The sequence below is a fragment of the Schistocerca nitens genome, chromosome 5, assembly GCF_023898315.1.
Source record: "Schistocerca nitens isolate TAMUIC-IGC-003100 chromosome 5, iqSchNite1.1, whole genome shotgun sequence".
NCBI classification, from domain to species: Eukaryota; Metazoa; Arthropoda; class Insecta; order Orthoptera; family Acrididae; genus Schistocerca; species Schistocerca nitens.
The window spans coordinates 881,055,733-881,069,502 of record NC_064618.1 but is presented as its reverse complement, the minus strand read 5'-3'; the positions used below and the strand labels follow the sequence as shown (position 1 = coordinate 881,069,502).

Here is a 13,770-nt window from a genome sequence, read left to right as displayed (position 1 = left end):
GTTTGTCAAGCACACGGGCTGTGTAGACTAAGCACAATGTTTCGACTGAGGGTTGTTAGTCTGCATTGTATGTTGTCGGTTTTGGCGATGACGTACTGCTGGCTTTTTCACTCTGTGTATACATTTTGACAGAAACAAAGCTAACTGGGGTGAAAAACCGCATAAATCGCAATTAAGTCGTTACTCCGCAACGAGCCACCGGAGACCAGGGAGACCTCGTACGAAAGCACTCGGCGAGCAGCGTCGGACACTCGGTGGGTGCGCCCGCACAGTGGCGGCCGCCTAGAGCGAGGTGCGGGCCTCGTAGGCGGGCGGGGGCGGCGTCGGCGTGTGGGGCGGCGTCGGCGTCGGCGTCGGCGCCGGGGGCGGGCGCTAGCCGGGCGCCGGCGAGGGCCCGTAGCCGAGGTTCTTGCGCTGCAGGAAGAGGTGTATCTCGGCGAAGCGCGGGCGCAGCGCGGCGTCGCGGCGCCAGCACTCGGCCATTAGGTCGAAGAGCTCGCGGGGGCAGGCGGCGGGCCGCGCCGGGCAGCGCTGGCGGCCGTCGTCCAGCTGCCACCGGCTGCAGTTCTCCACCACCTGCTGGTCGCTCAGCTCCGCCAGCGGCTGCACCGCGCACAGCGTCAGCGTCTCCCACAGCGTCACGCCGAACGCCCACACGTCGCTCTTGGTCGAGTACTCGCCCTGCAGGCGGGGGGCACACACATACACAAACATACAACGGCAAAGGCGGCGGCGCGATACAGTTCCGCACTGACGCCAGATAAACAAAGTAAGAGCCTACGGAATGTCAGACCAGCTGTGTGGCTCGATTGAAGAGTTTTTAGTAAACAGAACACAACATGTTGTTCTCAATGGAGAGACGTCTACAGACGTTAGAGTAACCTCTGCCGTGCCACAGGGGAGTGTTATGGGACCATTGCTTCTCACAATACATATAAATGACATAGTAGATAGTGTCGGAAGTTCCACGTGGCTTTTCGCGGACGATGCTGTAGTATCCAGAGAAGTTGCAGCATTAGAAAATTGCAGCGAAATGCAGGAAGATCTGCAGCGGGTAGGCACTTGGTGCAGGGAGTGGCAACTGACCCTTAACATAGACAATTGCGAATACATAGAAAGAAGGATCCTTTATTGCATGATTATATGATAGCGGAACAAACACTGGTAGCAGTTACTTCTGTAAAATATCTGGGAGTATGCGTGCGGAACGATTTGAAGTGGAATGATCATATAAAATTGTTAGTAAGGCGGGTGCCAGATTGAGATTCATTGGGGGAGTCCTTAGAAAATGTATTCCATCAAGAAAGGAGGTGGCTTACAAAACACTCGTTCGACCTATTCTTGAGTATTGCTCATCAGTGTGGGATCCGTACCAGATCGGGTTGACGGAGGAGATAGAGAAGATCCAAAGAAGAGCGGCGCGTTTCGTCACAGGGTTATTTGCTAAGCGTGATAGCGTTACGGAGATGTTTAGCAAACAGACTCTGCAAGAGAGGCGCTCTGCATCGCGGTGTAGCTTGCTGTCCAGGTTTCGCGAGGGTGCGTTTCTGGATGAGGTATCGAATATATTGCTTCCCCCTACTTATACCTCCCGAGGAGATCACGAATGTAAAATTAGAGAGATTCGAGCGCGCACGGAGGCTTTCCGGCAGTCGTTCTTCCCGCGAACCATACGCGACTGGAACAGGAAAGGGAGGTAATGACAGTGGCACGTAAAGTGCCCTCCGCCACACACCGTTGGGTGGATTGCGGAGTATAAATGTACATGTAGATGTAGAGGTGTAGGTAGAGGAGCACAGTTGATTCTCCCAACGACCTCCATGTCAGCAACTGTGACCGTACACCGACCACTCACGATCCTACCACCACCTGCTACTGGCAGCTCTCATTCATTTCTTTCTGTCTCGACTCATTACAGATGTGGGATCTAAAATGTGTCTGTCGTTCGGATAAGTTCGAAAGAACAGACACCAAATACATATTTAAGGTGAGAACGACCAGTTGATCATTTCAGCGCAGATTGTAACGTAGCAGCCACGTTACGTAGTACTCTATAAATATACCCACTCTATTTTGCAATTTTATTTAAGGGGGGTAGGACGCCAAACAGGCCGACTTGGAGCAGGAGAGGCACCACAGGACATTTCAATTTCCACTGTCTATACTTTTAGAAATAAATTCATAAAACTTTGTCAGCATGACCAGGAAGGATTCAGAATTCACACTCATAGCAGTGGAAGTTCGAAAACATAACGAAGTAATTTTTTGACATGAAAAATTTCATCTTTTTTTCACTTACTAATGGCAGCATTTGTTGCTATAGGTACAAAAAATGGTTCAAATGGCTCTGAGCACTATCGGACTTAACTGTTGAGGTCGTCAGTCCCCTAGAACTTAGAACTACTTAGATCTAACTAACCTAAGGACATCACACACATCCATGCCCGAGGCAGGATTCGAACCTGCAACCGTAGCGGTCGCGCGGTTACAGACTGTAGCGCCTAGAACCGCTCGGCCACTCCGGCCGGCCGCTATAGGTACACTTTTCTTCATAAGTAAGAGAGATGGTTCGATGAATTTTGCACAGCATACAAACCATACTTAAAGGTATATGAAACTCTATAATTTTCCAAATCTATTAAAAACTGTGGTAAAATTGAGGTAACTAACTACAAAATCTGTGTTTTTTCTAAACATGAAGTTTAAAATACAAAAGATCACTCGTTTTTCATAAATTAAATAAATTCTACAGTTTCATACACCTGTAAGTATGGTATGTATGCTGTGCAAAATTCATCGAACCATCTCTCTTACTTATGACGAAAACTGTACCTGCAGCAACAAATGCAGCCATTAGTAAGTGAAAAAATGATGAAATTTCACACGTAAAAAAAATTATTTTGCTATGTTTTAGAACTTCCACTGCAATGAGTGTGAATCCTGAATCCTTTCTGGTGATGCTGACAAAATTTTACGAATTTATTTGTAAAAGTATAGAGACTGGAAATTAAAATGTCCTGTGATGCCTCTCCTGCTCCAAGGCGGCCGGTTTGGCGTCCTACCCCCCCTTTAAAGGCTTCAACAGTAATTTTAATAATAACATTAACGTAAGCGTTTCACCCAAATTTTCATTATTAAAGTAAATGTTAATGAGAGTATGCAGAAGGCAGTGGGCAGGCATGCGTCGAACGATCGGTATAGAAGGCTACGAGTCATCTCGAGTGGGAATGAGCACTGGTTGAAGTGGCCAGATGTAGATGGGAGTGCAGGTGCGCTGGAAAATGATAGTTTCTCGTACCTTCTAGAACAATTTCAGCGTAGTAATGCCGTTCCGGTATCAGATAGCGTGCGGGATCTGAATGCTAAGCCCCCCCTCCCCACCCCCCCACCCCCGTAGAACTCGATGGCGATATTGCTAGTTATCGGCGTCGAGAGAGAAAATAGTACCAGGTTAAGACAAATATATTTAAAATGTTCTAAAGCACATAATTGAGGATAATGCTTAAGAAAACAATGAACATCAACAAAAGCAAAACGAGGATAATGGAATGTAGTCGAATTAAGTCAGGTGATGCTGAGGGAACTAGATTAGGAAATGAGACACTTAAAATAGTAAAGGAGTTTTCCTGTTTGGGGAGCAAAATAACTGATGATGGTCGAAGTAGAGAGGATATAAAATGTAGACTGGCAATGGCAAGGAAAGCGTTTCTGAAGAAGAGAAATTTGTTAACGTCGAGTATAGATTTCAGTGTTAGGAAGTCGTTTCTGAAAGTATTTGTATGGAGTGTAGCCATGTATGGAAGTGAAACGTGGACGATAAATTTTAATTTAGACAAGAAGAGAATAGAAGCTTTCGAAATGTGGTGCTACAGAAGAATGCTGAAGGTTAGATTGGTAGATTACATAAGTAATGAGGAGGCATTGAATAGAATCGGAGAGAAGAGAAATTTGTGGCACGACGTGCTAGAAGAAGGGATCGGTTGGTAGGACATGTTCTGAGGCATAAGGGGGTTACCAATTTAGTATTGGAGGGCAGCGTGGAGGGTAAAAATCGTAGAGGGAGACCAAGAGATGAATACAATAAGTAGATTCAGAAGGATGTAGGTTGCAGTGGTTACTGGGAGATGAAGAAGCTTGCACAGGATAGAGTAGCATGGAGAGCTGCATCAAAGCAGTCTCAGGACTGAAGACCACAACAACAACAAGTTAGCAACAATTAAAAACAAGTTGTGTGTATACATGTGTGATCGTTTATATATATATATATATATATATATATATATATATATATATATATATATATATATATATATATATATATATTTGTTACTTTTTAAAAATTTAACCTTTCGTAAAATTTTTAAAAAATGTACTATTAATAAAACTGAATTTGTATGGTATAACATGTAAAATCAGACAAAGTATGGCCTGCTATACAGCAACAGGCAGGTGGTCATTACTTGAGAAATCCATAAATAATTAAGTTTAGCTTGAACGATGCAGTTCTCTTACTTCTCTGTACAGAAAGAGAAATTTCTTCCGATTAGAACTTTGCCCACAGTGCAGCTTTCCTCTGTACGTTCCTTCCTCTTTCCACGGACCACACATCCCGTGGTACCGTACAGAGAATGCATGTCTTCCAGTTCCCGCAGAGAATACTTCTCAGATCTTGTGCAGCCAGTATAGTAGCTGTACATCGCGGAGGACGCATCACAGACGAGTTCAGGTTGTTTTTCAAGGAAACCCTACCAAAGTAAATGTGGCTGGCAGTTTTTTGTTGTGGACCACAAGCAGTTTACTACATTTCGCTCATTCAGTATCACACTCGACTAAATATTCATTTCGAACCACTTGTTTATTATATCAAAATAGTTTACAACCCTAAAGGTTGGTTGGTAGATTTGGGGAGAGGGGACCAAATAGCGAAGTCACCGGACCCATCGGATTAGGGAAGGAGGGGGAAGGAAATCGGCCGTGTCCTTTCAAAGGAACCATCCAGGCATTCGCCTGAGCCGATTTAAGGAAATCACGGAAAACCTAAATCAGGATGGCAGGACGCGGGTTTGAACCGTCGTCCTCCCGAATGCGAGTCCAGTGTGCTAACCACTGCTTCACCTCACCCTGCAGACCCTAAAGGTTTTTCATACGCTGTATATACTACTGGTAAAGGTGAAAGTTAAAGTCACCTATACGATGCTTTGACCAACCATTTAAGATATTCAATAACTTGCTGTTTGTTTTTCCTTTAATATCTAACTCATAAAACCAGAATAACCTGGTAATCTTGTTGGGTATGTTGCCCATTTTTGAATTCAGTTCTGGAAGCAAAAACACACAGGAACACAACGAGCTACTTGCTGAAGAAGTTTACGCAGTCAAGACTCACAACCGTTTGTGTTGTTCAGTAATCTAGCTAGAAATGTCTACATTTTTGTACCCATCCGGAGGCTCTTCTTTGCGAAGTGTGAGCACTGTGCCTTAAGTATAGCTGTTTTGTGCAAGTTCCTGTGCCGATTAAATCCAAAGCACTGTGCTGTGTTTGTATTCTTAACGACTTTGAGAGAGATAAGAGAGAGGGTGGAAGCTGGTGACTCCCCACAGCCTATCTAGTAAGACGGAAGGAACTACGTGGATCTGCGGGGTGAAGTTTGAGATAAACCACACGGCGGTGCGCCACCACAGCAGATACATATTAGATGCGAAAATTACTTCCACTACCATCACGGTGATTGCTTCAGAACAAACGCTGTTGAACTCACATGTGCCAGTTGAGATGGCCACGCAGTAATGGAACTCCTCTGCATACGTGTGGAATAGGCTAATCTGGGAGCTTGTAAGTGTCGTCTCTGTGGGCTGCTGATGACACGATCTGTGGAGAAAAGTGAGGACTCACCAGCAGCAGGCTCTCCCAGGACATCCAGCGCACGGGCAGCTTGGTCTGCGTGTCGCTGAGGTAGTAGTCGAGGTCGTAGCGCGAGCAGTACATGGCGTGGTCCGACACCTTCAGGCTGAAGTCCGGGCCCACCACGCAGTTCCTGCCAAACAGACCGGACCGGTGGCAAATTACACACCGTGTGCTAGACAGGTGGCGTGCAGCGGTTGGTAAGCAACGCAAAGTGCTCCTAAAGCGTTTGTGCGTCAGATATCAAGACAGGCAAGCTATCGAACTGAGCACCGTATATGAACAGCTGGTTCGATACGCCGCCCAGAATGTGTGCCATACAAGCACAACGCTCTGCTCTTAAGTAACAAATCGAGGGAAGGCAACTGGCCTTCTTCGCAAGTTCCATTGCAATTTGTATGTTGAGAGGCCTAAATTTTGGCTTGACTTGGATTCCGGCAGTCAGTTCATTAAGTTCTAGTCGATCACCTCATACATCAAAGATGGAAAACGCTTAGAGAATGTGCATTTCATGGAATGACAGTACGGGCTGTAAACGATAGATGAGTATCGAGGGCTTATCGGGCACCGGGAGTCGAACTCGGCTATGAATGCCGATGTGACACCATTTTACAGGGTGACTGGCGTCCAGGCATCGAGAAGACATAATGAAGACATAACGAAAAGTCGATTTTCCACCGTGAAGTTGTATTATATCTTGCAGAAAAAATGTTACTGAAAAGTTGCGCGATTTTTCGAAGGAGTGTAGGAAATAAGACGGTGCTTCAGCTACGAGGTATGTTCAATAAGTAATGCAACACCTTTTTTTCTCAGCCAATTTTGGTCCAAAAAATACTGAATTTGTTGTGGCGCATCGTGCATCTTCGCTTCAGCCTCTACATTTTCATGAAATTCCGACAGGTGGTGCGCTAAACGTAGCCTTCAAAATGCCGTCTGTAACGGGAGTGCTTTCCAAGGAAAGAGCTGTCACTGAGTTTTCTTTGGCGGAAACTGGTAGAGGTTTACAGGCGCTTGCAGAATGTTTACAGAGAACTGGCAGTGAATAAAAGCACGCCGTCCGTTGTGGCCGAGCGGTTTCAGGCGCTTCAGTCCGGAACCGATCGACTGCTACGGTCGCAGGTTCCAATCCGGCCTCGGGCATAGATGTGTGTGCTGTCCTTAGGTTAGTTAGGTTTACGTAGTTCTAAGTTCTAGGGGACTGATGACCTCAGACGTTAAGTCCAATTGTGCTCAGAGCCATTTGAACCATTTTTTGAATAAAAGCACGGTGAGTCGTGGGGCCAGCTGTCTGTCGTCATTAGAACGAGACAGCCCAACCGTGTCCGATCTTCCACGCGTCGGCAGGCCACACACAGCTGGGACGCTCAGTAAATTGAAGAAATGACTTCAGCGTGCTCGTCACCAGAAATATGCAAACGAACTACTCCTTCTCCACGACAACGCAAGGCCTCAGACAAGTATGTGCACACGAGAGGAGCTCTCAGTACTTCATTGGACTGTTCTTCCCCATCCAAAGTGCAGCCCGCATCTCGCACCTTCCGACTTCTATCTGTTTGGAACGATGGAGGTCGCACTCCACGGGAAGCTCTACGTGGGTGATGAAGCAAGTCGTTGGCTCCGACTTGGACTGGTACAGTGGTACCGTGTGGGCACACATACCCTACTAGGAATGTGGCGTAAGGCTGTCGCATTGATTGGAGATTATGTTGAAAAACAGGTGTTTGTAGCCAGAAGAGTGAGAAACAGTACGGTGTGTTGGAATCCTGAATAAAAGCAACATGCTTTCAGAAAAAAAAATGTTGCATCACTTATTGAACGCTCCTCTTAGGCCGTGTCCTACGTGAGCGACAGAAGCGAGCGACTTCTTGATACCAGACACTCCAGCGACAAGCAGCAACATCGGCCGACAACCTTGGGTGTCCAGCGTGCGAGCGACCACGACGCGCTACAATATGGCTGCGTTAGAGCCAACCAGATGTTTCTATAAAACGGCGTCTTTAACCTGTATAATACTGTAGCTGGAGAGTAAGGCTACAGAATTAGGTTTACTTAAGAAAATAAAGCAACACGGAATGCTGCGCATGAAATTTACAAAGGGAGGAATCTCCATGGAGAATTTCGTCAACTACGAAGATCACTAGACAAGTTCTTCGAATACACTTGAATGAGCAGAGGAGCATTCGACTGTCTGATCAATAAATTAAATACGAATTTTTCTTTTTTTTTTGCATGATCAAGAACTTTTAACAGCCAATAAATGTGGAGGAATGACTATTACATGACTAACTACGCTAAATACAAACATACGCACGCAAGTTGACACGACTGAGCAAAAGATAGCTGTGGTATAGGGTTAGCGCGTACAGTTCAAAATAACGTGTAAACAAAAGGTTCTGGGATCGATTCCCGGCCGATCTTATATTTTTATCGACTCAGTTACGATTCTGTATACTAAGTTTTATGTATACTTTTTACACTGCATCGCTAAGTATATTTTTAAGGTCTTGCCAAATCCCAGTATATCACACACATTTAATTCATAATAAATTAGAATGAACCACGAAATTTAACAGATATTTCATGTTGCGAACGTAATTCATCATCAGTCATTGTTACTCTAAATAGTCTGTAAAATTAAAACTTACAAATTTTTTGAAAAGAAAGTCAAACGTTTTGTGTAATGACTTGTCTAAGAGTATGAAATAAAAAATATTATGGACGCGTTTGGTGCACCTCATTTTCTGTTCATGATTTCGAACATCACTCAGAGGCACGTAGAATGTTTCTCTGATCTACTTATTTCTTTTACACAAATCATTTCATAAAATATTTGACTGATTTATTCCATTTTTGAATTTCAAGTTTTATTCTTACTGACTCCTCGTTTGCCTTCCTAGCGTATGATTCGAAGGAAGCCTTTTTGACACTTAAATACCGCACCAATGTAACTTTTTATGTGCAAAATAGCTAGGTCTTGAAAAGATGACATTTTTGACACTTCATCTACAGCCGCTTTTCGTGAAATATTTCAATTTTTCTGCAGCTTATTAATTAAGTTTTCATTCATTTCCCTGATTACTTTCAAGCAGTTAAATATTTTCATGCCAAAGTAGACCTTATGCTGGTCACTTTGATACCCCGTTTACCTCTTTCTCTCCCTTTGTTTGGCTATGAAAATTTGGACAAAAACTCATGTCTACATCTACATGACTACTCTGCAATTCACATTTAAGTGCTTGGCACAGGGTTCATCGAACCACAATCATACTATCTCTCTACCATTCCACTCCAGAACAGCGCGCGGGAAAAACGAACACCTAAACGTTTCTGTTAGAGCTCTGATTTCCCTTATTTTATTTTGATGATCATTCCTACCTATGTAGGTTGGGCTCAACAAGATATTTTCGCATTCGGAAGAGAAAGTTGGTGACTGAAATTTCGTAAATAGATCTCGCCGCGATGAAAAACGTCTTTGCCTTAATGACTTCCATCCCAACTCGCGTATCATATCTGCCACACTCTCTCCCCAATTACGTGATAATACAAAACGAGCTGCCCTTTTTTGCACCCTTTCGATGTCCTCCATCAATTCCACCTGGTAAGGATCCCACATCGCGCAGCAAGATTCTAACAGAGGACGAACGAGTGTAGTATAAGCTGTCGCTTTAGTGGACTTCTTGCATCTCCTAAGTGTCCTGCCAATGAAACGCAACCTTTGGCTCGCCTTCCCCACAATATTATCTATGTAGTCTTTCCAGCTGAAGTTGTTCATGATTTTAACACCCGGGTACTTAGTTGAATTGACAGCCTTGAGAATTGTACTGTTTATCGAGTAATCGAATTCCAACGGATTTCTTTTGGAACTCATGTGGATCACCTCACACTTTTCGTTATTTAGCGTCAATTGCCACCTGCCACACCATGTAGCAATCTTTTCTAAATCGCTTTGCAACTGATACTGGTCTTCGGATGACCTTACTAGACGGTAAATTACAGCATCATCTGCGAACAACCTAAGAGAAATGCTCAGATTGTCACCCAGGTCATTTATATAGATCAGGAACAGCAGAGGTTCCAGGACGCTTCCCTGGGGAACACCTGATATCACTTCAGTTTCACTCGATGATTTGCCGTCTGTTACTACGAACTGCGACCTTCCCGACAGGAAATCACGAATCCAGTCGCACAACTGAGACGATACCCCATAGGCCCGCAGCTTGATTACAAGTCGCTTGTGAAGAACGGTGTCAAAATCTTTCCGGAAATCTAGAAATACGGAATCAACCTGAGATCACTCGTCGATAGCGGCCATTACTTCGTGCGAATAAAGAGCTAGCTGCGTTGCACAAGAACGATGTTTTCTGAAACCATGCTGATTACGTATCAATAGATCGTTCCCTTCGAGGTGATTCATAATGTTTGAATACAGTATATGCTCCAAAACCCTACTGCAAACCGACGTCAATGATATACACTCCTGGAAATGGAAAAAAGAACACAATGACACCGGTGTGTCAGACCCACCATACTTGCTCCGGACACTGCGAGAGGGCTGTACAAGCAATGATCACACGCACGGCACAGCGGACACACCAGGACCCGCGTCGTTGGCCGTCGAATGGCGCTAGCTGCGCAGCATTTGTGCACCGCCGCCGTCAGTGTCAGCCAGTTTGCCGTGGCATACGGAGCTCCATCGCAGTCTTTAACACTGGTAGCATGCCGCGACAGCGTGGACGTGAACCGTATGTGCAGTTGACGGACTTTGAGCGAGGGCGTATAGTGGGCATGCGGGAGGCCGGGTGGACGTACCGCCGAATTGCTCAACACGTGGGGCGTGAGGTCTCCACAGTTCATCGATGTTGTCGCCAGTGGTCGGCGGAAGGTGCACGTGCCCGTCGACCTGGGACCGGACCGCAGCGACGCACGGATGCACGCCAAGACCGTAGGATCCTACGCAGTGCCGTAGGGGACCGCACCGCCACTTCCCAGCAAATTAGGGACACTGTTGCTCCTGGGGTATCGGCGAGGACCATTCGCAACCGTCTCCATGAAGCTGGGCTACGGTCCCGCACACCGTTAGGCCGTCTTCCGCTCACGCCCCACCATCGTGCAGCCCGCCTCCAGTGGTGTCGCGACAGGCGTGAATGGAGGGACGAATGGAGACGTGTCGTCTTCAGCGATGAGAGTCGCTTCTGCCTTGGTGCCAATGATGGTCGTATGCGTGTTTGGCACCGTGCAGGTGAGCGCCACAATCAGGACTGCATACGACCGAGGCACACAGGGCCAACACCCGGCATCATGGTGTGGGGAGCGATCTCCTACACTGGCCGTACACCACTGGTGATCGTCGAGGGGACACTGAATAGTGCACGGTACATCCAAACCGTCATCGAACCCATCGTTCTACCATTCCTAGACCGGCAAGGGAACTTGCTGTTCCAACAGGACAATGCACGTCCGCATGTATCCCGTGCCACCCAACGTGCTCTAGAAGGTGTAAGTCAACTACCCTGGCCAGCAAAATCTCCGGATCTGTCCCCCATTGAGCATGTTTGGGACTGGATGAAGAAGCGTCGTCTCACGCGGTCTGCACGTCCAGCACGAACGCTGGTCCAACTGAGGCGCCAGGTGGAAATGGCATGGCAAGCCGTTCCACAGGACTACATCCAGCATCTCTACGATCGTCTCCATGGGAGAATAGCAGCCTGCATTGCTGCGAAAGGTGGATATACACTGTACTAGTGCCGACATTGTGCATGCTCTGTTGCCTGTGTCTATGTGCCTGTGGTTCTGTCAGTGTGATCATGTGATGTATCTGACCCCTGGAATGTGTCAATAAAGTTTCCCCTTCCTGGGACAATGAATTCACGGTGTTCTTATTTCAATTTCCAGGAGTGTAGGTCTGTAGTTCGATGGATTACTCCTACTACCCTTCTTAAACAGTGGTGCGACCTGCGCAATTTTCCAATCTGTAGGTACAGATCTATCGGTGAGCGAGCGGTTGTATATGATTGATAAGTAGGGAGCTATTGTATCAGCGTAATCTGAAAGGAACCTAATCGGTATACAATCTGGACCTGAAGACTTGCCCATATCAAGCGATTTGAGTTGCTTCGCAACCCCTAAGGTATCTACTTCTAAGAAACTCATGCTAGCAGCTATTCGTGTTCCAAATTCTGCAATATTCCATTCGTCTTCCCTGGTGAAGGAATTTCGGAAAACTGCGTTCAATAACTCCGCTTTAGCGGCACAGTCTTCGGTAACAGTACCATCGGCACTGCGCAGCGAAGGTATTGACTGCGTCTTGCCGCTTGTGTATTTTACATACGACCAGAATTTCTTCAGATTTTCTACCAAATTTCGAGACAATGTTTCGTTGTGGAACCTATTAAAGGCATCTCGCATTGAAGTCCGTGCCAAATTTCGCGTGTCTGTAAATTTTAGCCACACTTCGGGATTTCGCGTTCTTCTGAACTTCGCATGCTTTTTCTGTTGCCTCTGCAACAGCGTTCGGACCTGTTTTGTGTACCATGGGGGATCAGTTCCATCTCTTACCAATTTATGAGGTATGAATCTCTCAATTGCTGTTGCTACTATATCTTTGAATTTGAGTCACATGCTGTAAGTTATAGGGGGTCTTGTTTTCGCTCTGCTCACGCGTTGACAAAAACGTATCGAAGTTAATCATATGATAAAATAGTCCTTTCTGGGCGCTGTCATTTCCAAAATTCGTCTTTTCGATATCTTAAACCTTTTATGAGATACGACGATTTTTACGATCACTTGACTCTCGAAGCGCAGAAAGGTTCGGACTCGCCGCGAGCGACCCGACAGCTGATATAACAACCAATATCTCAGGAATGAAAATAGATATCATTCCGGTCTCAACTTGAAATACAATTTAGATATATTGGTTACATTTCATACGCAATATTGTATGGTCTTAAATGAACTATACGGAAAGTCTACACAATGTAATTTTACCTCTGAAATTTTTTAAAAATTTCGTGCAGCCATGTACCCAATTTCGTGCAGCACAGTAACTATGACGAATAATGAAAATAAATTCTGACATTTATCATTTAAGGATATCAAGCTATACGTTGCGGAAGACTCAAATTTTTTCACCGAAGTAATTCATAGCTGCCGTCGCGTCCGCTCCACTGCTTTGCCAAGAAGACACTTGGCTGTCGCTCTGCGTCGCGCGTGTTGCAGCGACAAGATTCAAACACGTTCGAATTCAAACGTCGCCAGTTGCAGCGGCAGACAGGCAGCGACACAGATGTCTCTCACTTAGGACACTTCCGTAGCTACACCTGCGGTTGTGTTTTGTCGCCTGAAGCTGTCGCGCGCTGTCGCTCGCTTCTGTCGCTCACGTAGGACACGGCCTTATATTAACTGTGCGACAATCCCACGTCCGAGTTGCGGGTTGCCTATCTACTTGCTTCCAGGGGCAACAAAAAATTGATTTTTCAGTGTTTCGCGTAGTTATTGACCAAATTTAAAATGCTGTCACGATCTTATGATAGAAGCTTAACACAACAGGACGAGTGTGCAGTTAGAAAGAACGTACGTCTGTACTGAGGCAGCCTAATCTCCAGAGTGTGAGAATGACAGAACTTAGCTACTCACAACAAACTTGTAAGCATAATTTCGAACCTTTCTCAAAGTTTTTCTCGTGTGCATGCTTCTAGTCAAATATTTAACATATTAATTTGTTTGTAAAGTTATTACATGTCGAAAGCTTTGCTCCTTATTTTTACTTGGGAGTTAAATTCAAATTTTTTTAAAAAAAGAATCGGGAATTTACTGACAGTTCAAGCAAATAGTAACAATACGGGGACAGTGCATCGGTCGAAAATTGGGCG

The 13,770-nt window shown here is 45.5% G+C and overlaps 1 protein-coding gene across 1 annotated transcript in view; it reads right to left on the bottom strand.

Annotated features, from left to right (window-relative positions):
* Positions 1 to 372: 372 nt before the first annotated feature.
* Positions 373 to 13,770, bottom strand: part of LOC126260790 (epithelial discoidin domain-containing receptor 1-like) — a 327,821-nt gene continuing 314,423 nt past the window's right edge. The window contains exons 15-16 of the mRNA XM_049958126.1: positions 5,894 to 6,035; positions 373 to 681 (exon numbers count right to left, since the gene is read on the bottom strand). Of these exons, the coding sequence (XP_049814083.1) occupies positions 373 to 681; positions 5,894 to 6,035 (451 nt within the window). The remainder of the gene's footprint in view (positions 682 to 5,893; positions 6,036 to 13,770) is intronic.